The 26665-nt window shown below is 38.8% G+C and overlaps 1 protein-coding gene across 1 annotated transcript; it reads right to left on the bottom strand.

Annotated features, from left to right (window-relative positions):
- Positions 1–443: 443 nt before the first annotated feature.
- Positions 444–16927, bottom strand: IL18R1 (interleukin 18 receptor 1). The gene is made up of 10 exons (XM_059466388.1): positions 16824–16927; positions 15547–15787; positions 10134–10311; positions 9073–9226; positions 8460–8522; positions 5900–6056; positions 5586–5719; positions 4640–4801; positions 2952–3110; positions 444–1319 (listed from the first exon to the last, which is right to left on the bottom strand). Exons 1-10 carry the CDS (start codon positions 16870–16872, stop codon positions 919–921), a joined length of 1698 nt encoding a protein of 565 aa, XP_059322371.1. The 5' UTR covers positions 16873–16927; the 3' UTR covers positions 444–918.
- Positions 16928–26665: the final 9738 nt, after the last annotated feature.

Here is a 26665-nt window from a genome sequence, read left to right as displayed (position 1 = left end):
CTAAATGGGAGCGTCTTCCTAATTCCTTTTTATCCTTACCTTTTCCTACCCTAGCTCTTTTCTTCCCCCCACTCCCCCTCCAGCCTCCTCATAGATAATTTTTGGGTTGATTTTGGGGTTGGATTGATTGATTTTAGATTTTAATTTGACTTTTTCTGTGTGCTTTAGCTGTCCAGTAAGTAGTAGAGTGAACCTTGCCAATGAACTTTTTTTCACTTTTATATTAAATCTACTTTTTCCAACACATATGTCAGTGATTCTATAAACAACCTTAAAGCACTCATTCATGATATTACTTGTCTAGCTGCAGCAAAAATGGAAGCCACAGATGTGAAGAAGGAGAAATATAGTTTTATTAAGTGCAAAAGTGAACAGTATAAATAAAACTGCCCTAGTTTTTATAACCTCCCTTTTCTCTGTTGGTTTGGGGTTTTTTCTACTTGATGTTGCCCAAAGCCTGCATGCCAAGCTCTTTAAGGCAGGACCTGTTTGGGTCTACTTACAATCCTTAGAAAATACAAAAATATAAAACAAAGAGCATCCTAATAATAAGAGATTGTAAGTACTGGTTTATTTATTGAAGGCCCTAAAATGTATATGCAAAAAATAGTAAAAATAGTATCATTCTACATCACTGAAAATCATGAAATAAAAATGTTTTTCATTGTGCTTCATGCCATGTGCTAAGTCCTAAGCAGAATGAAACTTCTGCTCCTTGTGCAGATTGCTGAGGAAACCTTTTCTAGGATAGGATTTCTCAATTGGGGTTGACATCCTGGCCACTGCAGTGACTTCTGCATTCTTCTCAGATCTCAGAGCTGGCCTCTTAATCAACTATTTCCCAGAATATTAGATTATTTAGTTCTACTAGTTAGAAAAACACACAGTTTTCTGCTACATCTTCAGTCTCCAGAATTGTTATATGATTGCTTTAAAGTCACAGCCCTCAGTCCAGGGTTGAGCAGTTTCTGAGCCTGAGTCAAGATTATTATAGTGCCCTTTGGTCTTTGTCTTGATAGGCTTTGCTGGCATCAGGTACCGAAGGTTCTTCCAAAATCTGGAATTCACGGGAAGAGATTTATCTTTTTTCCATTTCACCACCCTCTTTGATGGTAAAAGTGACAGTGATTCTGGCAAGAAATTGTAGTCACTTATAGGCATATATTCAATTAATATGATCTTAGTTTTTCTTTCAACTAGAGCTTTATGCAGTCCACTCTCAAGTTCGTATATGGCTCTGTCAGAGATGTAGTTCTGGCTCAGTATAATGATTAATCTTCTGCTTTTATCAATGAATGAGTGGATATCATCAACAAGCGCTGCAAATTAAAGATAAATTTATTGTTATATTAGATTGAAAGGATAGGGACCAAATCAACTTATCTTTTAAATTCACATATGTACTAAAAATGTCCCTCTTATAAAGTGACAGCATGTAAGTATCCTGTCCTGATGAAGAGATTAATATGTATAAAATATTAGGGTCTCCAAAAATTAACTCAGTTATGGTGAAAGATTGTTCTCTAGAGCAGACATAAGCCTACTGATAGCCTCCATCTACCCTAGACTGCTGTCTGGTAGTAGTCACATGGACAGAAGGCAACAGCAAAATTAGGTTTCCCCCAACCAGACATCTCTTTGCTCTTTCCTAATAGATACCATTCGAGTGATTCCACAGAAAGGCACAAATAGCAACTTCTCTCCAAGTATTTTGTAACCCTGGGGTTATACCTTCCTTTATGACACCAAACACCCAAATCTATTTTCAGTAATCCAGAGCTGAGAAGACCAGCATGTGATGACAAAAGGAGTACCAATCGTGTTTTAGATTGACTTTTGGTATGAAAAGTGACGAATGGAAATGAATGGTGCTACCCTTTAAATATCAAATTAAATTTTCATTAACAGCTTCCAGTGCTTGTTTTAACACCATGGGACAGAGTCTACATAAAGCAGAGATCTAGAAAACATGACTTGTAGAGAAAGGCAAAGCAAACCTCAGAACTATCCTATGCAAGAGAAAACTGAGGGTAAAAGTAGGATATGACCAAGGGTGTTACAACAGCAAAGGCACCTGTACAAAGAAGGAAATATTCTATTTTATGTGTTCACAATGGATCAGACCAAAGAAAAGGAAATAATCTAAAGCTATTGAAAGAATCAGACTGTACACTTCAGTGAACAATTTTTTAATACTTAAAGAAGGAGAATAGGTAAGAAGAAAGGGCTTGGAAGAGCTGTGGCTTCTCTCAGGATAGAAAAATTTGTCAGGAATGGATATAAAGGGACAAGATCCTGGTTAATGAAGGAGGCTAACTGATCCTCTTGTTCTGTGGTTTGCACAATGAAATTTCATTCCTCAGCTGGATCCTTCGACTAAATGGAAACTCATAGTACCTTTTATCCAAGCAAAAGGCAGATGCCAGATACATCCATAGGCCAAACAAAATTCCATTTCTTATTTCAATTTTGTTATGGCACCCATTTCATTCAGAAAATGGTTTCAACCATCACATTGAAGATACAGCAAACATCCTACAAGTTACCTAAGAATTACTAGTACCAGAGTCATCAGCTGCTCTGTGCAATAAATGTGAGTTCATTCATTGGCCCTCAGCAAAAGCAGAGCAAAAGCACTATTACTGGGAAATATGTGATATCTTCTGTGTCCACACCTTAACCTTCTTGATGCTTGCTCTTTGATCTTTTCATCTTGATTCTTTGCAATTAATGACTTATGAGTGCATGTGCAAGGGTATATGAATTCATAAATATAACTATAAAACATGTAAATGTTTGCAACCAAACTTTGCATGCACACAGTCCAGATTAAATGAAAAATGTAACTTTTCAATGCACAACACGTGACAGAATTCCTTCTAATTATAGACTTCTACCTTGGTGTGAAAACTAGGAGCCTATTTAATGACAGGAATATTCAATGCACTTACCTCCTCCAGGGAATACATCCCTCTCAAATATACATAACTTGTACCCAAAGTTTTCTTCTAATATCGTGGGCAATACCTTCAAAGCAAATTCTCTCTCTTCTTCAGTAGGAGAAACACAGTCTTTCAGGTAAGACACAAATGCATCATATTCTTTTCCATCTGAAAATAAATCAACAATTGTTGCCTTGTTATCAACCATTAGAAATCCAGTATCTGATTCAAAATTCTGGTTTTCAAACTTAGTATCTCCATGGTAAAGCATCTAGAAAACCCTGATCTTTCTTCTGAAGACTTTGAAGAGTCTTCAAAAACTCTCCTTCAGATTCAAAAAAAAATCCTAAAGAAACTTAAGGTTGATACAAAAGATTCTGATTGCATTTGGAAAATACTTGAAAAATATTTCCTTTCTGCATTAAGGTGTTTTTAAAATAAAATCAGATTAATTTAACCAATTAATGTCACATCTGTGAAAATCAAGATATGAAGGGAAGCAAAAAAGATATCTGTAAACTGAAAAAATTGCTGTTTAAGTGATGTTGCAGATTTCAACATTTATTGTATGTTGTGTCAAAGAGTATCAAGTGGAATGGATGCCGGCAAAAGAAAGAACAAACCATTTAATTATTTTTGTTATGAGAGTATGCCATGTCTGGTCTGGGTTGGGGCACTAATTTACAGACAGAAAATCAAATATCCATCCAGAGGCCACGTCCACCACACTGCCACAGAGCAACTACCAGGACTGATACACCAGCACACATGGCTTTGCTTCTGAAACTGCACTTCTTTGCTTCCCTTTCTGAATGGTTTACTGCAGGTAGTTCGTAAGAGAGAGCACAAAGTAAACACTGTGAAACCCCACACCTTCAAGAGCTCTAGGAATAGGAAATCCATTGCCTAATATCCAACAGGCAGCTCCTCCAGGGCAGCACAGTCCAGGTTCTCAGAGACCCTCCCTGAGCAAATGTAAGTAGCTGATACCAACAAGTAGATAATAACACTGGCAGGCATAAATTACATCCACCCATTATCCAAAAGTCTCCAAGCATTGCACTTTATTCAAGTTATATTCAAGCTGATTTAGAGACCAAGAAAGACCAAGAAAATCAGACCCATATATACAGAAAGTTTTGTCACCACAATTTTCAGAAAAAGTATTCATAAAATTGAGTAGTTGTCAGGTTTGCTCACTGTGAAGGCTACAGAGCTGCTGCCTGGTAAGATACTGGTAATGTGCACTCCTGCTCTCCTGAAGTGCATCAGTGAGGTGAAAACAAATTTTGTGTCAGTCTGTCCATCTGAAAACTCCAGAGTGTTCATCCTCTTCATGGATAACTGAAAACCTTCATGGACAACTGAAAACCTCTCCACCCCTGTCAACTTTTGTGATGAAGAACATGGCAGAACAGAGCTCATGTGAACAGCATCCAACCACATCCCTTCCACTGCCTGCTCCAGAGGCAGCTTCTTCACTGTGTTTACCTGCTGCCATAACCACACACATACAACAAACACACGTTAGCACCTGACCATCAGGTTCTCTTTTATATATTCTTTGTTTTTTCTCACATGTCTCCTGGATTTAAGAATTTTTTTATCTTCCTCAAAGCTGATTACTTTATAGAACCTGCCAGAAAATATTTTTCATCAATATGCTTATTTCAATGTCAGCATTAACAAAGTCATACCTCCAGCAGTATCATCTCTCCTGCAAATATTTCTGTAAAATAGAACGAAGTCGACCCTAAACATCACTAACACAAACACCACAGCTATGGCAACAAATGAAAACAGCAGAGCAAGGACCATTCCTGTGGTAAATACATGCACTGGCAAGTCTTGGATCTTCCCTGTAAGAGAGAAAAAAAGCAAATTACAGCCTTAACAAAGAGTATTATTTAACAAGATTACAGTATCAAATACTGATGGCACCTAAATATCACCTCAAAAAAACACCATGTTGATCCTTTCCTGCTAATATTTCAGGCACATATGCATGCCACACTAAGATAGAGAGAAACTAGAAAACATGTTTTACTGCAAAAACGGGAGAAACAATCTGGGACACAATCACCTACAGTTCCTTTGTGTGTGTGCAGGGTATGTGAGATCAAGACTGACATTACAGGTCCTCACACATGTGAGGATCCCAAAATGATGGTCACTCACTTTTGCGAAGAGTTTCCTTCAGGTTTTTTATAATTTCTTCTCATTATCTACCTTTCACCCCTCTCTCAGTCCCATCCATAAGCCCTTAATGTCCCATTTAATCTCTTTGGCCAAGATTCTTTTGCTTTTTTTTCTCTAGTCTCTTTCATGCCTTTTTTCATTATCATCATCATTATCATCATTAATCTTTGAGAATTTTAGTTCCAAAACCAGATTTTTAACATTTAAATCTTTGTGAAGTTTTTATGAAGACATTCTCAAGACATGCTCATTGTAGCCAGTATTTCTTTTGCTTTGCACTCCTCCTGTCCCTGTCTGAGAGCAGGAGGTGTCACCCAGGGGCTGTTAGGTCCAGCATTAGGTGTGTGAGGGCCTTCATAAGCAGACAGTATTTGGAGCAGTGTTTTGAAATGCCCTCAGGATTGAGAAGACTGATTAATAAATTATTTCTAGTTTATGCCATACCTTTCTTCAGTTTTACTATTTTTATCTGTGTGGTTTCATCAACTTGCAACCTGCAGGTGAAATTATGATGCATGTCTTCTTCTCTTACTTTTTTAATCCGTAGTAGCCTTGTGATATAGAACTTGTTTCCCAACCTGCAACAAGGAATGGCGTTAGCAACACTATCTGTGCAAAAACCTAAAACCATCTGAGAGGCAGATTTTGAGGAAAAGTTTCTAGAGAAAACCCTCAGGATGTGTTTTTTACTGAATTTGCAGTTCCACAAAGTGTAGGACATTATCACATACTAAATGCAGCATTTTCAGGAAACCTACTGTAGTGTTTTGAGTTCTTCTTCACATATTGGAGGCTCATTCTCAGGGACACCTGTGCATTGTTCTGGAAATGTTTGGTTAATTAACCAGTAGAGGCTGGCATCTTCTTGCATATAATCACCCAAGAAAACTGTGCAATTGAATATCTCTTCTTTACCTACAGAAAAAGCATAACATGGGAAGATTTAGTGAGAAGTAGTATCCATTCACACAGTGCAGTAAAGTGTCAGCTTTCCAGGAAACATATCTTATAAGCTGTGCTCCCTTCTAAATTTTGTAGCCCCTGCTCAATGTTTTATAGGTGTTACACCTGCACTGGTGATGGCCTCATGCACTGCAGCAGAGTGACAATCTTCCATTGCTTTCTTTGAGATAAATCATCAAAGCCAGGTGGGTTTAAATAGACCTGAGAATTTCAGGCTTTCGAGACCTAAAGGGAATTGGACTTGATGATCTTTATGAGTCCCTTCTACTTGAGATATTCCATGATTCTATAAACCAGACTGTGTTCTGCAGTCTGAGAACAGAAAAGGAAAACCTATCACCAGTGTTCCAGGGCCAGGTAAAAGTAAGTAACTGGTAAGAGGAATTACAGCCAACTAATTGTAATAGGGAAACTAAATATGACTACTGAACAAAACCAAAGCACATGCACAGAACAAATTCTTATCTCAGTATCACCACTGGAAATTCCTGAATACTCAACAAGTCATTTAATTAGTCAGCTACTTGTCCCACTTCAGAGCACTAAGTGTAACTGACAGGAACCATCCCATAAAGCTCCAATAGTTTTAAGAAATTGCAGAACTAAGAGGACAACTGTAGACTTGGAAAAAATAAGGGCAGAGGACTGCAGCTCTGGAGTGTGAGATTTTTTAAATCCTGTCAAGGGAAGCTTGACCTGAAGCTAGCTGCAACCACAGTTTCTAGGCTATTGCAGCATCATTTCTAGGGAGCACATCCAGAATACTCTTTATTAAGCCAGGAAAAATGCATGTTATTCCTTCTTCAGACCATCATACAGAAGCACTTTCCAGTAAGCAATTACCCAGCAATTCTCTAAGAGCACACAAAGCTTCTCAAGACGTATCAGGTACTTCTAGAACCTTCAAAGCATGAGCCAGCTGAAAAACTGGCTACCGTAGATTCAGACCTCAGAAATCCAAATTACAGTTGCACAGACCTAACCTAGTATCATTGGCCTTGCAACTCCAGCATTTCCACCATACACAACAGCTGTTTGGAGGCAAATATCATAGAACATCATGATAGATCATCATCATGATAGATTTTAAAGATCATGGACCTGGCTCATCCTCAATTCCCTTCACTCTCCACCATGCCATCTGCCTCATCACTCAGCAGGAAGTTCAATGACCTTATCAAATCATCTTATCAAGGCATATAGGGGATGGAAGACAGGTAGTTCATAGGCATTTGATACCAAACCCTGCTGGCTTCTAAGGGCTGGGACAAGCACAGTAACGAGGAGGAAACATGCAGGAAGGGCCTTCTGGGAGGTTGGAAGGCATGGGGCATCATAGGATTGGTACTACCACTGGGAAATGGACTTACCAAGCAGTACTGATAGGAAGGAAGGAAAATTAGCATCTGAGGTCCTACATGAGTAAATGAGATACAGACATGAGCCACGGAGCGAGTAAAACTTGGAAAGGAAGGATGAGGAGAGGAGAGGAGAGGAGAGGAGAGGAGAGGAGAGGAGAGGAGAGGAGAGGAGAGGAGAGGAGAGGAGAGGAGAGGAGAGGAGAGGAGAGGAGAGGAGAGGAGAGGAGAGGAGAGGAGAGGAGAGGAGAGGAGAGGAGAGGAGAGGAGAGGAGAGGAGAGGAGAGGAGAGGAGAGGAGAGGAGAGGAGAGGAGAGGAGAGGAGAGGAGAGGAGAGGAGAGGAGAGGAGAGGAGAGGAGAGGAGAGGAGAGGAGAGGAGAGGAGAGGAGAGGAGAGGAGAGGAGAGGAGAGGAGAGGAGACTGGTAAATTTCTGTTTTAAAAAATTAATTACAGCCTCAATCACAAAATACTGGATCCTGTCCAAGACTGTGTGAAGCCTGCAGATCATTTTATCTAACCTACTTCCAGCTAGGTAAGGTCTCTTGACAATCCAGAGGTACATGAACACATTGCCAGGACTGTCACACCTCACACTCCTCATTTCCCTGAAGAATAACATTCTCAACCACGTCAGGTATCAGCAGGGCTACTCATTATGGCTGTTCACTGAGTAAACCATGCATCTTTTACACATTCCTTCATGGGGTTTGCTATCTACAAAAGAAAGCCATGATGAGATGTTTTATCACCACCTTCTCTTGCAGGTTGTAACAGCAGCCTCAGCTTCTGCCTCTGTGAAAGGTACATTCAGTGTACTTATGTATCAATCATGGAATACACTAGGCAAAGCATTACCAGATGTGAGGTTAGATCACATACTGGATGATGCACAGTTAGTTTGATTGCACTTATCCAATCCATCAACCATAAAGAAATCAGAACAAAAGCATGTAGGTGGAGTAGCTACCTCAAAGATTTTTGTATTAATTTCATACCTATTTCTGTTTCAATTTCTTCATCACGTCCAACTATCTCCAAAGAGAAAGACTCTGGTCCATCTAAAATAGAAGTATTGTTATTGAAGTAATACCTCACTTATGTTCTTCCACAGTAAATGTTACATAATTGCTCTATATGTAAAATTAATCACAAACATTTCATTCAATTCACAGAACAATATCTGGGTTCTGGTGTTACTGAGTAGCTTAAAACCCAGTATGTCTTGTTGATTTTTTTTCGCATACATACATACATACATATATATATATATATATTTATATATACACACACACACACATATATATATATACAGAGTACAATTTGTAATGGTTGGAAAGACTCTTGGGCAAAATTTTTACTAAGTTGTATGACTTACTTAGAGCACCTATTTTGGAAAAAAAAAACTGCAGGGAAACCATACTAAAGACATTTTCCAAAACTGGTAATATCTCAACTTCCACTTTTTTACTTCTCAAATTATTCTGAAGTAGTTCAGATTACCAGACTTTATCCCCTGGTGTATATTTATCAAACGAGAACTGCAATTTAAAATCTCCTAAGTAAAGTGAACCAAAAAGTATGCTTCGAAATTTTAGAAAGCTTTCTTACCTTCTTCTACTACCAGTTTAATTGTATTTGTGCTGTGGTATATTGTTCCTTCATGACTGATTAGAATTTTACAGGTATAGATCCCAGAGTTCTGTACTGTTAAGGCTCTAAAATGTAGTTCCCTCTCTGTTTCATGTTCGTAATTCTTACAGTCCTGCATCAATAAAACCAGAAAATACTATTCTGCAGCAAACATGCATTCAAAATATTAAAGAAATTAAAATATTTTTTTTTTTTTGGAAACAGTGTCACCATCACCTTTTCACTATCTCAATTATATGTGTCTGACCCAAAAGAGGTGCAGGCCCAATTTTCATTCAAGGTCACTTAAATGCAACATTTGAACATTTAACCCAATAGAAGTTGAGAACATTGCAATAGAGGAAAGCATAACAACCTGTGGCCCTATCCATCAATGGTCACATCCTCCCAGGCCCATAAAGACAAGAGAACAGGGCTGTGGCTCATTCTTGCCAGGCTACTCCAGATGCCTGGACTAAATCAGTCAAAATCCCTTCCTGAAGCTGACTGATCTTGGGGTGAACAGGGTCTGTTACTCCAACCATGAGACCTGAGAGGAGTAAGGAGCACACCCCAAAGAGATGAATTGCCAAAAATGAACAGAAGTGGATCTGTTACACACTGTTCAGAAACAGCAAATTTGAAAATTTTGCAACTACTTTACAAGTACATGCCAACTGTAAAATAAAAATCTTGGCATCCCATTTAGCATCAGTACAATATCTGTATCAGCAAAGTAGCAGCTGGCAAAACCAGCTGCTGCCAAAATCAGCAAACAGACAGGCACATCAAATCTTTTATCATTCCAAACTACTAGTTTAATAACTTCTGAAACAGGTATTTTTTTTAAACAAATTGGAAAGCAGACAAAAGCTTTGTTTGTGTATCTGTCCAAAGATTTTCCCCCTAATCCCATGAGAAATTAAGGCTTTACAATGTTTGTAGATGCTTCTAAAAATTTGTTTGCAATTAATATTTCCTGCAATCAGATGTTTTGTTTCTACAGCCAATGATTTGAGTGACACTGTTTCAGTAATTACCTTATACCATGTTATGCTGTCATTTTCATGGACAGACAAATCGCTGCATTTCAGTGAATAACCAGTTCCAGCACTTTTAATTTCTGTAGTTAAATGATTTTCATTGAAACAGCTGCTTTTATTTCTTTCAAGTACATTCAGTGTCCACTTTTGAATTGTGACATTTTGTTTTCCATTGCTAAGAAAAAAAAAATTAGCAAAATCAGTTTTAGGAGTTTCTTAATATAATGCAGCTTGGTGAGTTACAAAACACAAATAAATTCTCAAATACATCTGTTAGGTAGAAAGTGCCTCTACAGTGAGCAAATTACTTTTTATTTCCCTTTATCACTTTCCCACTCCCAAATTAGTGTAATTCCCTTTAACCGAACAGGTTACCTAAACTAAATGCACTATCACAAAGCATTTGACAATACAGTTATATCTATGTAACATGACAATATATGCTACATAGACCTGAACAAGGATGCAACAATCTGTGACATCATCCATAGTGACGTAAGACCATCAAAGAATTTTGGACCTTGAATCAGCTGAAGATTTTACAGGTTTAATTTACTATGTGTTGCTAAGATTAAAAGCCATGACAGAAAAATATATTTGTAAAATTAGAAATAAGATAGTTCATATTTAGATATCTACTAGCTTCTATTCATATATTCCTTGAAAGAATCATTTTATAGATGTAATTTCACTGTTTGGTATATCCAAATACATGACTACCAAGGGAAAGGAACCTGAAGAACTTTTATTTGGCAAAGTTAGAGCTTAAGAAAAAGCCATATGCTGCTGTCAGTTAGTGGGTGAGATTCTGTCAGTTAATGGGTGAGATTTTGCAATTAGTGCATAGAGCTCTCATTTGTTTTCTGGAAAAGCTGCAATCACAGACAACTTCCCTCCAATGTCAGTCATGTCTTCATAAATATGTTTGAATCTTCCTGCCTACAAGAAAAGAAAATTTCTTCCAGAACTGCAACTAATCAAGAATTGTTTCAATGAGAAAGTCCAAGAGGACAAAGGAATTGGAATGGAAAAGCATCCCTGGTGAGTACAGCAGCTTAAACACCATTCTTGACATGTCTTTTGAGTGTACAAGATTCAGAAGAGCTATTAGGACATCATTTTTATATTGAATTTAGACCAAGTCTTGGGTTCTTTTCTGCTTTTTAAGCTCCCCAAACAAATGTATTTTTGTATCTTGCTCACCCTCTCTGCATTGTAGCCCTTTTTCAACCTACACAGGTTCTCTACTCACTTGAGATGTTCATTACTCCTAGCTGTAATTGGATCTTTAAACTCTTTAAACCAAAACACAGTGGTTTTGGAAAATGAGCCAACTATGCTGTCACAAACAGGAAAAGCCTTACGAAAGCTTTTCCATCAGAGACAAGCTCATGTGGGTATTCACAGTGGGTGGAGGTCTTCTTACCTATTCTTATTTACAAAACATCTTATTTGCACATTTAAATCAGAGCTACTAATCACAGTCAGCAGTGGGACCACATCAGAAGTCACCCTGTTACAGTGCAGTTTATTAGACCTATTATTCATATTTTGTTTAGGACAAGATCACCTGTGACCCAGAAAGGCCTTTCCCTCCCTGACAGTAAAAGTACCTAAGATAAGTTTAGGTGTGGACATAAACACTGATTCCAATTAATTCCACTGTGTCTCTGTGTTTCTTTAGGCATCACTCTACTAATCTGAATACTGTCAAAGAATTAATTACAGATCTAGACATGAAATGCATATGATTTTACTCTCTAGATTCAGCAGATAAAAGAAAAGGGTCCATAAAGCCACATGTTCACCTCATCACTGTTACTCCACAGAGGATTTATTCTGTGATCCTACCTGGGGAAACCACTGAAAGTGGATCAAGACATTCTGCCTGATGAGCCAACATCTGGCAAGGAGAATGCCCCTGGAAGGTATTAAAACCATACCAGTGCAAACAAAGATGAATTTTTTCATACATAGTTTCTAGTTGTCTGCCATATACCATGGTTTTCAACACACACACACAAACCACATTTAGTTGTAAACATTTAGTTGTATTTTTTAAACTGCTAGTGTCTGAATTGTTATATATTTTTATCATTGTTTTGACTTGCTGAGAGTCTCCAGTGATATTCTGTCAGAACAAAACCATTTCTGGTTTAACAGCTTTTCAATCTCCCCCCCTCAACAAACCCACCAAGAAGGAACCACAAAATCTTGCTTGACTCAGAAGACGATACAGGGAAGTGAAAGCCCTTAGAGAATGTAAATCAAGCTTACTGGATACATAGCCGATTCTAAGTAATCCCTTGGCTATTTTACTGCAACAAGCCAGTGTTATCTTGATATTGCAATTTTCTGCAGAAGCTGTCACTCTGCTTTCCAAACTACAGTATTAACTTTATATGTACGCTCCCATGGCTTTCAGTTGTTCTAAACATATTGAAAAATTGAGCAATATTTGGATTTTAAAATTTATCATGTGTTTATCATGGTTGTCTGCAGTTTTTTTGGTTTTTTCTGGAACCTCTAAGTTCTCTCAGTTTCAAGGTTACCAAAATAGAGCAACCTGATGACCTGCTTTTTTGTATTCTGTTTTTCTCTTTGACAGCCACAGGATACAGGCTATAAAAAAAACCCCGTAAAAATTACAAATCTTTCCAAAGACCTGTGACACAGTTTTTGCTGCTCACCACACTTACTCTAAGTTCAGTTCTTATTTTCAAGAATGTTGCTGAAGATGGACACAGTCAGGCCTATAGGTGATGTCCACTGATTCCTGAATTTGTATCCTAAGTCTAGTGTACTAACAAACACACATGAGCATGTCAACACACATGCATGCACACTTCAGCTGTCTATGTAGGTCTCAGCAGGACACATCTGGTTTAACAGTAAAACTTCTGATTCCTCTTTAAGAAAAAAAAAAAAAAGTGGTTACAACATCATAAAACCATTGTTACATTACTTTCACCTCTTCCTTCTTACATACTGTCAGTTGTAACACATCAGAAAAAAATCCTACATTTAATTAGTTTGAAAAATATGTCAACATGTTGTCTTTTTTTCTTGAAAATCTGCAGTATATGTAATTGTCACATTGTTCCCTGAAACTGCCTAAAGTTATAAGTATTATGAAAATTATTTCCCATGTAGCTTACAAACACCTAACTCTAAATAGTTAAAAATTAAAAATATAAATAAAAATATACTTAGCATATCTTATTTCAAAAGTAGAACTTTTAACCTACTATAAATACTCTGAAATTAAAGTAATTCCACTCAGTCATTCTTATTAAATCTTAAACAAGTTCAGTAGCCCTCAAGAGCCCACAATTTTTCCCTACAGAAACTTCTAAAAGTCCTCTGTTTTTGCAATAACCTTCTGTATTTACTGAAATATAACTCATTTGATATGCCTGCCAATAGTGAGAACCATCATATAAACTAAGCCCAAGATCTCATTAAAATACCATGAAAAAATCCCCTAATGCCTCTTGTTCCAGCAGTGAGACCTGCAAAGAGTTCCCACAGGAAAATTACCAGATTCTGGCATCATTCGAATCCTAACAGAAAATTAGTGTTCATATGGGCCTAACAGAAAGAAATTTAAAAATTAAAAACAAAAAGAAAAAAGAAAAGAAAATATGTTTCAGAGTAAGAAATTTTCCCACAAAAATACTTTCTTTCAAAACTGGTTTTTAAAATGTAGCATGTAACAGTTCCAGAAGACAAGACAAAAAAGAGAAAACCAAAACTCTCAATTCCAAATGAATACTTTGATGTAATCAAAACTTTTTTCTTTCTCTCTTAAGCAAATGAGTAAATCAAGAAATTTCATAAAAGATTCTGACATTTTTGTGTTTTCCAACGATTATTCATTTTTAAAAATTTTATTCTAATAGTTTTACTTTAGTTCTTTTCTTGTCATCTTCTTCTATATGTCAGGCTGTTTCCTTTGGTTTTGAGGTTTACATTTTTTCATAGAAATTTTGTAGAATTCTTGTGACTTACTGTGGGTTTACTGTCATTACCCCACGTCCTTAAAGTAACCAAAAACCACAATGATCATGAATTAAAGCTGAGGTTATCACAGCTCTCTTCTCTTTTGCCCTTTAATGAGTATTTAGGACTCATTATGGCAGATTCCTTCAGTAGCCTGGAAATTCTGGTATGACCTCCACCTACCTTTCCCCATGCCAAAATTAGTCAGTCTGCATTTTGTGACACTAATTAGGTGGCATTGGAGTGAGTTTTTAGAATTAACAGCTTTTTTGTGAAGTGCCCATACAGAAAACTGATCAACTCAACAAAACAGCACAACAAACCAGACAGACTACCATATTCATCATCCCTAAAGAAAATCCTCTTGAATTTAACATAGATGAATGGAATTTTTCTCAATATTTAACCTACAATTTAAAATATTTTGCATTTCATATACCATGAGTCAGTACTTTTTAAAATAATACCAGTAAGGAGATAACAGTAATGATACATGGAAGAATTTTTTAAAAAATGTTTTCAGCTTCCAAATTGACTTGGAAGTTAACAATTGAATTCTATTTTAGAACTGTAAACTATCAAACTTGAGATACTTCTGGAATAAAGTGGAGAGCATTTTTCAGTATCCATAGTCCCATCCCCTTTATAAAACTGCCTAGAACCTTAAAAATATTACATGGAGAACAGCACAAATCATTACATGCAAGGTGATCTTCTTCAAATTAATCATTGCTTCAACTGTAAATGCTGAATTATGGGTTAGTCATAAGAACTCACTCCTGCAAACCTTTGATTTAATCCCTTTCAAGGTGTTCCAATGAAAATTGCCACCAGATAATGGAGGCCCATCCTCATTTCTCCATTTAACCCATGGTGTTCCATAGCAGTAAGAAATCAAATCCAATTATTTCATTTGTTCTTTGAATGGCTCCATGCAGGCAAAGGTTTGCACAGAAAGCAGAATTCAACTATGCTATGTTTAATCTTTACTATACAGTTAGATGATTTGGCAAGCCTCATAGCATGAGATCCACTCAACACAGCAAGAAAGAACAAGTCTGGGGAAGAAGACAAGCAAACGTTTCCTTTTTCTTGACAGTGGACAGAAGGGTTGCCTGACACTCATTTTTCTTAGGTAATTAATCACAAGCCAGCAAAAAGGTTACCTGCCTTATCAAAAGGTTTACAGAACATTTAAAAGGCTGAAACTCCTTATAGACATTTGTAAATATTTCAGGTCTACTTTGATAGTTGTTGTGAAATAAAGTGGGACATGACACTGCAGTTAGAGCAGTTCCCCAAGCCCCTTTTATATGGATGCCACTAGCTATAGAAGACAAGACAAAGAAATTATCTTCATCATAGACATGCACAGGCAAGACATTCACCCAGTGTGTTGTGTACCCACCTGTGAATGACAGAGTAATTCCCAGAGTCACTGAGTTCAGCTGGCCAAAACTCCAGAAAATTCATTTGTGTAACAATTCTGCGTGTTTCCTTTATCACTTGCTGCTTCCCAGCACTTTCTTTGTACCAGTTTATTGTATATGATTCTTCCTGACAATGTTCTTGCCTTGACTCAAGATAACAAAGGAAAAAATATTCCCCTTCTAGAATATCAATGGAGGCACGAAGGGGACACAACTTGTCTTCAGAAAAAGGGGAAAAAAATACATTAGGAAGCCATTATTTTATTATTTCAGAAAATTGCATTAGCCTGACTTTAAAGTTATTTGCTTGCTGATGGCATTTTATGAAAAGACTTCTTTCAGCAAAATGGTTTGGCAGCATTTATTTATTTATTCCTGCAATATTCGCTAAAAAACTCAGCCTTTTGAAAGCTTTTATTCCATCTTACCAAAGCAACACCAGAAGGAGAAAAGGACTGAAAATAGAAGGACATTTCCCTATCTCTATGGTTATTTCACATGAGCTCCAGAGTGTCAGAATCTCATTGGCTCAAAAGGCAGAATCTGGCCCCACTGTACATTAAAGCAGCTGCCACAAATGGAAGAGGAGAGGAGAAATTCTTCACATATGGTTTGACTTGACAAATATGTTTGAGATAAAAGCACAGATCCTATAAATTAACATTTGCATTTCCTTATCTTCTTAATTAAAACTGAATAATTATGTAGATATATTTCTGAAAAAATTCAAATATCTTTGGAAAACTGCTTTGGAATGAGATTATGTGTGTAAAATTTAGTCTTCAAGTCTGCCTTTCCAAACAAATTTCCCAAATTTACTTTTGCATACAGAAGTTATTAAAAGTATGGAAAAGGAATCATGATCAAGGATTAAGAGTTAAAAATAAAATCAGGCTTCAGACTCTCTTTCTCCTGAGGTTCTCAGAGATTATTGCTGTTTAGCAACTATTGTGACCACACTTCTGAATGGCACAAAAAGAAGCAGACTCTTACTCTTGTTTGCCATATCTCTTCATACAGTTATGGCCACATGCAACATCATCAGGTTTCTCCAGGTAGCATCCTTGCTTTTTCATTTCATAATTTTGGTGTTCAGGACCAAATTTCCCAAGTCTGGAGCTGGGCTGTAATTGCCAAACCTTGGCAATTACAAGGTTTGGCTGCAAAAAACAAAACTTGTCCTACTCCAAGCAACTGTCAAGAAGCTGGCACATATTTTGAATGGTCTATTACTGAATTGAAGACTTTTACTTACCAGAGGAAGATTCCATGACTAATGTTACTAAAAAAATCATCAGAATCATTTTCTTGAGTTGCTTCTCACTTCTTCTCCAAACAAAAAGAAGCTGGATTGCTCTTGCTTGTTCTGAAAGCCTATTAAAAAAAAAAAAAAAAAAAAAAACAAAATTCACAGTTCACCGCAAGTCCAGTGAAACAGATTCCTTTGAGCATGTGAGCAGTGTAACTATTGCCTGCTGCTGAAGAGGGCTTTCCAAATGGGAAGCTGCATATTTTTATCATAACAGCTATTTTCATATATCTGGTAATGTATCTAGATTTTTCTTTGCAATTTCATTTCAAATTCAGAAAGCACTGCAGGATTTCCTTATACCATTTTCTTATTTCATGGATGCATTTTGCAGTATTACAAGAGCGCTCAAATCCTGATTAGAGATACCTACCACAGGACAGGACAGGGCTTTTTTTTCCCCACAAAGAGAATAAATTTTGCAAGACTGGACCTTGTAGAAACAGCCACTGGAAACTTCCCTTGCCTTCAATGAGAACTGCACAATAGTGTAGATTGGATATGTTGATGGCTAACTTTGAGCCTGTTGGAAATCAATGGGACGTAATTTCTTTCACAATTTTTTCTGTGGGGGCAATAAGCTCCAGCTGAGAGTGCTAACATTTCCACTGAGGGGGAGGACAAGAAGCAGCCTATATTCACTTGCTTCATGTGCAGTCAACTGATGTCAAAGGCAAGTGAAAACCACCACTAAAACTGGCTTACAGCAGATTCTGAGGTTCCTCAGAACAGCAGGTACCAAAGACAGAGCTGCTCCTGAGACTCAGCCTCTGTTTTGCTACAAAACAGGTGAGATACACAATCAGCTCAGTTCAGCCCCTGAATCCAAAACAGATAACCTTGCTTAGCGTGACCCAAACATGGATGGATAGATGAGACAAAAGCACATGAGATGTATTTCAGAGATCTGGGAGATCTGCTAAAAACTCTCATCAGCAATCCATTTCTTTTTTATTGGGTAAAACTGTTGCAATTTGAGAAAACACAAACTTTAAGAGACTGTCCTAAGATTTAGAGTCAGAAAGTTCCTGTGACCTGAAGAGTCTGGAGGCAGGAGGCTACTGCATTTCCAGCAGTATTGCAGGACACCAAATTGGGTAGATGCCCTCCCTCTCCTGCGTTTCTTCTCTGTTCTTTAGAAGTGTGCCATCATCCCTTAAAGCACTGCAAGGAGATGAAGGAAGTGTTTCACATCCCTTTTTTAGACAGCCTGGTAGGCAGATCCAGATTTAGAAAGCTAAAAGAATCTGGATGGGGAATACTGCAACACAATTTCTGTTCCTTATTACGCACAGAGATTCAAACTCCTGCACTTCATAAGGAAAGAAGGGCCTCTCTCTTAAAATTCTTGATTTTTGTTTTCCATTTCTATCCTATCACATTCAGAAGAAATACAGCTGTTAGTGACTACAAGACTATGATCCACCACATAAAGATAGAATCATTTAATGCCAGATCTTTAATTCTAAATCCTCTTCTTTTTTGGTACATCACATCAGCACACAGTAGAAGCTTGGTTGAAAGCACACAACATAATGGAAGTGACTTAGTAATGACCAGGTTTGAGATTCATGACTACTAAAAATCAAGACACAAGACCTCAATCTTACTTTGTCATTATGTTGAATCTGATCAATTTGTCTGAAATTGTTCTACTGTAGGCCAAAAGATTTGAGCTATACAGTTTGAGTACTCTTCACTGAAAAGTTAGAAGGGGGCAAAAAATGTAAAAAAAAGAAAAGAGCTTTTAGTGAAAGTCAGCTAATCCAGAGAGAATCTTTGAGAAACAGAATAAGATTTTTGATTTTCAGAAAAAAATTGAGACATTTTAAAGTAAAAGCAAAGATTCTCTACCTAATAAAGGAGTACAGAAATACTAATGAGCAAAATTCTAAGGTAATAGATGGAAATGACAGTTTCAATGAAAATTTATTAAATTACAAGTTGTCTATAAGGCTCAAAGTGACAACAGCTTTAAGTATTTTTTTATGTTTTTTACATGTTTAAAACCACTGACGGAGTTTTAATAATAAAATACAGTTCTTAAAAATGCTTGTGCCACTGTGAAACAAAAAAAATTTCAAACAAACCAAAACTTTAAATTCTGTAAAGTGGATTACCAATGTCTCATGAATTAGAAAATCATGCACCATTAAAATTATTCCCCACTTTCAAGAATCACCAGAAGATTTTTGAATGAAATTGGGCCGATACATAGAAGCGATTGATCCTCAATTTTGGACAAGTAACTAATTTTGATCAACACTTTTGGAAAACTCAATTTGGTCCTGAAGGGTTGTCACTTCCTTTAAAAAAAACCACAACAGGTTCTTCTGAACATGGGACTGTTCCAAACATCATCTTGGGGTTGAGAAAGGAAAGCAGTAGTCTTTGCTCTTTAAGAACAGCTTCTTATGGAATTTAAGCTGATTTTATATGAGTATTAGAATGATTTTATGTAAGTATTACCACACAGTGCCATAATTTACGCAGCATTGAAGAAGAAAACAAAAATATTTAGCAAACAGTTGTCTTAACCATACTAGATCCAAGCAGCATTCTGCCAGGATTGCAATTTCTTGGTAAAAATGAAAATCTGTCTTAATTTCAAAGAACATAAGCAAAGCTGTTTACTTACTATGCAAGTCTTGACAGGTGGAAGTGGATAGAGAGGGAGTCTTCCAAACTCCAGAGAGTTGCAATTTGAACTTACAACTCTTCTGAATCTCATTCATCACTGAAACAGAGTTGTTTCTCTTAGCAAGTGATTCAATGCATAGATATTTCAGTTTGAAAAACCTTCTGAAATGGAAAAAGAGAACTGTTGATCGCAGGAAGGAAAATGGAAAAGGGAGATGGGAGAAATTCATTTCTGCTAGCATTAATGAGTAGTTAATAGCAAGTCCTTAATATTAATACTTTTTTAATAAGGCATTTGAGAGCTGATACACAAATGTTTTAGGCATAATCTTTTGCTCCTACCACCTACAACAGTGCTGAGGGAGCCCATCCTCTTCCAAAGCCACCCGGGTGTGAGGAAAAGGGCTGCAGATGGTGTAGAGACAGTGACAGGGGCTGTGTGTTGAAATAAGCCTTTTTCAGGAGCTGAACTGTTTATGACAGCTGGATAATAAGGAAAAAGCACAGCGTGGGCCCCAGACAGAGGTGTCTGAGACAGGTGACTCTGGGGAGTGCCGGGCAGGGCCACGGACAGGGAAGCGCGGCTGGGTGGGAGAGGGAGAGGGATGGGGATGGGCAGGGATGGGGATGGGCAGGGATGGGGATGGACAGGGATGGGGATGGGCAGGGATGGGGATGGACAGGGATGGGGATGGACAGGGATGGGGATGGGCAGGGATGGGGATGGACAGGGATGGGGATGGACAGGGATGGGGAGGGGCAGGGATGGGGATGGACAGGGATGGGGAGGGGCAGGGATGGGGAGGGGCAGGGATGGGGATGGACAGGGATGGTGAGGGGCAGGGATGGGGATGGACAGGGATGGGGAGGGCAGAGCTCTGGACGGACAGGGTTAGGGATGGGCAGGGATGGGGATGGACAGGGATGGGGATGGGCAGGGATGGGACAGGCAGAGCTCGGGACGGGCAGGGATGCGGACAGGCAGAGATGGGGACGGGCAGGGATAGGGACGGGCAGGGATGGGGCGGGCAGGGATGAGGACGGGCAGGGATGGGACGGGCAGGGTTGGGACGGGCAGGGATGGGGATGGGCAAGGATGGGGACAGGCAGGGATGAGGACAGGCAGGGAAGGGAGTGAGCAGTGATGCGGACAGGCAGAGCTGGGGACGGGCAGGAATGGGAACGGGCAGGGATGGGGGTGGGCAGGGATGGGGAACGGGCAGGGATGGGACAGGCAGGGATGGAATGGGCAGGGATGCGGACAGGGAGAGCCGGGGACGGGCGGGGATGGGGACGGGCAGGGTGACCCGGAGCGGTCTCCGGCCAGCTAGAGCGGCTCCCCGCCGGGATGGATGCCGTGAGCGGGGGGGGGCGCTCGGCTCCTCCGAGCGAGGGGGAGTGAGGTGTCCGCGCCCAGCCTTGGCCTCCCCGTCCCGCTGCCCTACCTGGCTGCGGTGTGGCCGGGCGGAGCGGTGCCAGCCGGGCCCCGCACACCCCGAGCGCGCCCCGCCGGCACAGCGAGGGATGCTCGGCTTTTTTAGCGGGCGGAGAGGGGTGGGTGTGTGCGCCTCTGCCCTCTCACAACCTTTCAGGGGAAGAAAAGGCGTAAGGAGGTGATGCCTTCCGCTGTCTTGCGCCGAAACGCCTCTTCCTCCGCTTTTCCGCTGAACGCACATTGTAGGAGCGTGCTGGAGGCAGGACGGAGCGCTAGGAACGAGTATATTGGGCTGAGTATATCAAGTTTTGCCTCTGCTACAGCTTCCTCCCCATCCCGCTGCCTGGTTTGAGAATGAGGTGGTGCAAAGAGCTAACACTGAAAGGCTGATATTCCGCAAAGACATCAAAAGACACACACACACACAAACACACACACACACACACACACACACACACAAAAAGTTCTTGTGTAGTTCTTAAGTTCTTCAGTTCTCATAAGTTTTTATGACAATATCCTCTTCAAAGGGAGAATAATGGAAGCTTTCAGGACATTAAACATTTTGTAGCTCCATTGCTGCACTGTGAGTGTATGTATTAACATCTAAATAAGCCATCATGCCATTAGTTGAGTTTGTTTGTTAGCCAAATGTTGGTATATTGGAACTGTGGTTCAATCAGGGGTTTCTGAGAGACATATTTCTTGTTTGAGTTCTGTTCCTAAGTAAATGCATGCTTGCCCTTTTTAATTCCATGAATGCTTTATCTGGTAAGCACTGTGCAATGATTCACTGTACTTCTAAATAAAGTAAATTCGATAACATCAGGAAAAAAATCATTCCCTCAGGAATCCTTTTATTTGCATATCACCCTTTTCATCTTCAGAAATTTGTTTGGTGACAGCTACATTTTGGGGTTTTTACCCAGGACAGCTGCTGGTGCAAAAGTTCCCAATTTCAATGGGAGGGGCCAGTTTGGAGGTAAAACCAGCAGGCTACACTTAAAAGGAGGGAGGGATTACACAGGGCTGGCTTTCTTGCATATTTTTCATTGCAGAGGTGAAGAGAAGAAACCCTGGAGTATATTACTGTCTAATCTTGTTTGTTTTCCTCATCACAGAATGAAGCATATGCCTATAACAACTAGACCTTTGCATAATGTAAATCAGCACAACTCCAGGAGAGTAAGCTAAGGATCTAAATAAATATAACTGCTTAAAAAATGTGTAGAAGATACTGTGCAGTGCTTTTGGTTTTATGACTTAGTACCTGATTTTAAAACCTAAAAGAAAACAGATATCATAAAGATGATAATGATTTTATATGACAGTCTGGAAACTATTTAGCAGCCAGCAAAAAAATGGTAAAGTAAAATATCATCAGATTCTTACTTTCACAGACTGTCTTCATAGTTACAGTTTGGAAACTTCTTTTTCTGACTCAGTCTTTTACAGCAATATTTTCCATGAGCTTCTCTCACATTTATTTGCTTTCATATTCTTTTGAAATACTCTCAAGTTTCGAGATTTAATCTGCATTGCAGAAAATGCTGTATTCAATTGGTCCTTTCAACTAATGTCATAGTCATACATGAACATAAGTGAAAGGAGAGTAAACTTTACACTTTTTAGTTCTCTGACTAATGCAATTTTAATGGAGAATTCATAGTGTGATAATAGATACGTAACTTGACTAAAAATAGCTACATCTCAGATGTTAATTTTGAAAATGTCATGATGAACAAAAAAGTTTGCACTAAGATTGGAAAACAGATTTTTGAATGAAGCTCTGATGACCTGACCAGTTGAGAATCAGTTAGAGAAGACCAGTTATTTCACAGTTTTCACATCTTCCTTTCCATCCAACATAAACTATATAGAGGTGCTAACTGAAAAAAACTGAAATTATTTCCATCATAAATTGCAACACATCCAACTCCTGTAACCATAGTTTAAACTTGTTTGCTCTTAGGTGGCAATAGTCCTTCTTAAACTTCATCTATTATCTCTATATACAAGTTATATTAATTCTTAGCACATGTTAAGTCATGTTCAATACTTTTTCAGCATTTTCTTCCCCTGATGTCAAAAAAGCAGGTTACGAGCAGATAATGTGTCTGATAGAACCACGGATGTTTCTCAGAAATTTTAAAATACAGAAGTTGGACACTTTGAAATGTTCCTCCACATCACAGCATCACAGGATAATTCAGGTTTGAAGGGACCTCTGGAAGTCCTCAGGTCCAGCCCCTCTTCAGGGTGCACACAAAGGAGACCTGAACACTTACAAGGATGGGGATTCCACAGCTTCTCTGGGCACCTGTTCCAGCTTTGGAACATGCATATGATGAAATTTTTTTCTAATATGTAATATAAATTTCCTATGTTCTAATTAGTCACAGTTACTTTTTTGTCCCATTTCTGGGCTCGTCTGAGAAGAGTCTGGTTCCATCCATTCTCTCTCTGTCTTTTCATTAGATTATTGTAGGTAGAAACAGGGACACTTGTCCTCTCCCTGTATGATCTGTGCTCTTGTTGATCTTCCCCTGGACTTCAATATGTCAGTACCTACTCACTTGTGCTGAGGAGCCCAAACCTTGACATAGTGCCCTAGAGATGATCTCACAAATGCTGCATTCAGGGGAATAATCACTTTCCACAACTACATTCTCATTAGTAAGGTGCAGAGTGCTGTTGGTCATCCTGGTCACAAGGACACACTGCTGAATTGTGTTCACTTTAGTGTCAACCAGGACATCCAGTCTATTTCTGCAAAGCTATTTTGCATTAGGTTGACCTCCAGGCTGCATTGCTGAATGGGTTTGTTCCATCTCAGCACTTTGCACATGCCTTGGGCTGAACTTTGTGGGTTTCCCATCAGTCCATTTCTTCAGCCTGTTGCTGTCTAAAACAGCAGCCCTGTGCTCCAGTGGGTCAGCTATCCCTCCCCAGTTTGATTTTCTGTCTGAAAATTCATTGGTCATATATTCTGTCCCATTGTCAAGGTCATCAGTAAGGATTCTAAACATTCCTGGTGCTGATGTCACTCCCTGAGGGACACCTCTAGTGATTAGCTGTGAGTTGAGGTTTTATGCTGGTCACAACCTGTTAGTCCCTCAGGTCCCACAGGTCCCACTGTTTTTCTGATCACTTTTGTGGATCTGTCTGTCTAGCAGAGATTGTGTCAAGGACCTGGCTCTCTACAAGATATACAGTATCCAATGTCTGAAACACAGCTGGATATGCATGATTAGTGCCTAAAACAACAGCTGTAATTTTTCAACCCTTTAAAGAGTAAGGAACATACAGTTGCACATTCAATTTAATGTACTATCAATTTTGCACATCATCTTCCAAACAGGCTTTGTCCAATGCTCTATTAATATTTCATAACAAATAATGGCTTGCTAGGAAAACTCTTGAAAACTTCTAAAACCTTCCTTTAAGTGGTAAGTCTCTTGGGCTTCACAACCATGTGAGCTGCAGGAACATCAAATCTCAACCCCATTGGATTTCCAGCTGGTCAGAGTCTCTGGGCGCCTGTTCACCCACGAGAGGGCAGGATGACTCTGCTCTATTAAGTGAAAGTAAATCTGCTCTCCAGAGTCCCTTGAGGTGCCAAAACCACAGAAGTGCAGGGTAGAAACCAAAGAACATTAAAACTCTTTGTGGACAATATAATTCAGAAACTAAATTGCCTTGGTGCTCTTTAATTTAAGCTTAAGGCATCCAAACTGAATCTTCTATAAGCTTTCTGTGTTTATTCCTATGTTATTATTTCTATGTTTATTTATTCCTATGTTGAAAGGATACTTCTTTTTTTTTTTCAGGGGGTGGGGGGGACAGGGCAGACTGTCATTCTGTTATTCCATGAAGGCAGACTTCTTAGCATACAAAAAGCCAATTTTAATTAAAAAAAAAGTTTTTGAAAATCTAGGTTGTTTGTAAGTTGCATATCATGGAACTATTGTGGATGAAAGATACCTCTGGAAGTTATCTAGTCAACCCCTATGCTTAAGATTGTCCAAAATCAAGTCCTGGAGATTTTTTAGTATCTCCAACGTTGGAGACACACAACTTCTGTTGGTAACTTGTGCCAGTGCTGGGTCACTCTCACCATTAAAAAAAAAAAAAAAAAAAAGAAAAAATCTTTCTGATGTTCATCTGATGTTCAGAGGGAACCTCCTGTTTTTAGGTTTTCACCCATTGCCTCTGGTCCTGTCACTGGACATCACTGAGATGAGCCTGACTCCCTCTTCTTTGTACCCTCCCTTCAGGTGAGGGACCTCACCAGGCTGAAGAGTCCCAGCTCTCTCTTCCTATGAGAGATGCTCCAATCCTTTCACCAACCCCATGGCCCTTTGCTGTGCTCACTCCACAATGTCCCTGTCTCTCTCCTACTGAGGAGCCCAGAACGAAACACAGGATTCCTGATGTGCCCTCAGTAGTGCTGATATTTTATTGATGCTGTAAAAGTATTCCACAGTTCTTTTCGTGCTTTTTTTCTAACATTACAAATATGATAACATCTGTAGAATATACCCATTTTAATGCATATCTCATATTTCTTTACTAAAAAGTAAGGAATAACAAAAAAATCTGTGACAACTGTTCTATTTTTTAGTCATAATTATGGTCACATACTCATGCCCTGATACTGTAGATGTTCTTTGCCACACTGAATTTGCTCCTTTTCTTCACTGCTGGCAAACCACCATAAGAATTATTTTCCTCTTTTTTTTTTTTTTCTGTGCTGACCAGGAAACTTGAAAAAAATGTAGCATCACCACAAGAGCCATGTAGTGAGTTTGTTTTTCACCACCATGACTACATGCATGGCTAACAGGAGTCAATGACACACCAGTATATTTCAGAGTAATTTGGTTCATTTCTCATCCTGTGCAATTCCTCACTGTACCTTCTCCTCATCTCTTTCCAGCTTCAAAAGTCATCCTAGACTTTTCACTTCCAAGATGCCTGCTTATCATCCTTTCTTGTTCATTACAAGCCCAGGACTCAAACTGTATTAAAAACTTATCCTGTGATAATCTTGGAAGTGAATATTCTGTCTTGCTCAGCAGCTTATGTGTAAAAATCTTCAAAGTTTATAGGAACAGGCTTTCCTGCTTTTACATATGCCTCAGTGTTGGCATGCTCTCTGTGGGAAGAAATGAACAAACAAAGGAACAAACCAAGTCTCACACTGGCATGAATCCATCTTGTGGGGCCTCCACAGAGACAGTAAGGTTTATCCAGAGGTATCTTTAGGAACAGGACCCAGCACTGCACACAATCTAATGAGGTAATTACAAAATGCAACCTTTGATGCTTTATAGTTGTGGTGAAGTGAGCAATGAGTGAATGAACGCTTGAAAATACAACTCAGTGAAAAACTGTCTAGTGTGCCATAGATCTTTTAACAGAATGCTGAAAAATATCTATACATATATTTTATGCACGTTTTTTCGACTCCAAATAGCTATCTATAAGTCTGAAGATCCCTATTCAATAAAAACTTACAGTAAAAGGGAAGAATTTGCTTGCTTTTAATCCTGGACTGGGTAACAATGAGTTACCATTGAGTTAGTTTTCTGCATCTAATTTTCACTTTTTAAGTCTATTCTGTAGCAAGTCTAATGCTGAAAACTAAGCCTTCTCTGACAGTAAGAATATCCTGGGTTTGAAAATATAAAAAGATTAAAGTTTTCAGGGATAC

The sequence above is a fragment of the Ammospiza nelsoni genome, chromosome 2, assembly GCF_027579445.1.
Source record: "Ammospiza nelsoni isolate bAmmNel1 chromosome 2, bAmmNel1.pri, whole genome shotgun sequence".
NCBI lineage: Eukaryota > Metazoa > Chordata > Aves > Passeriformes > Passerellidae > Ammospiza > Ammospiza nelsoni.
The sequence above is the reverse complement of the archived record's forward strand: the minus strand, read 5'-3'. Positions and strand labels throughout refer to the sequence as shown.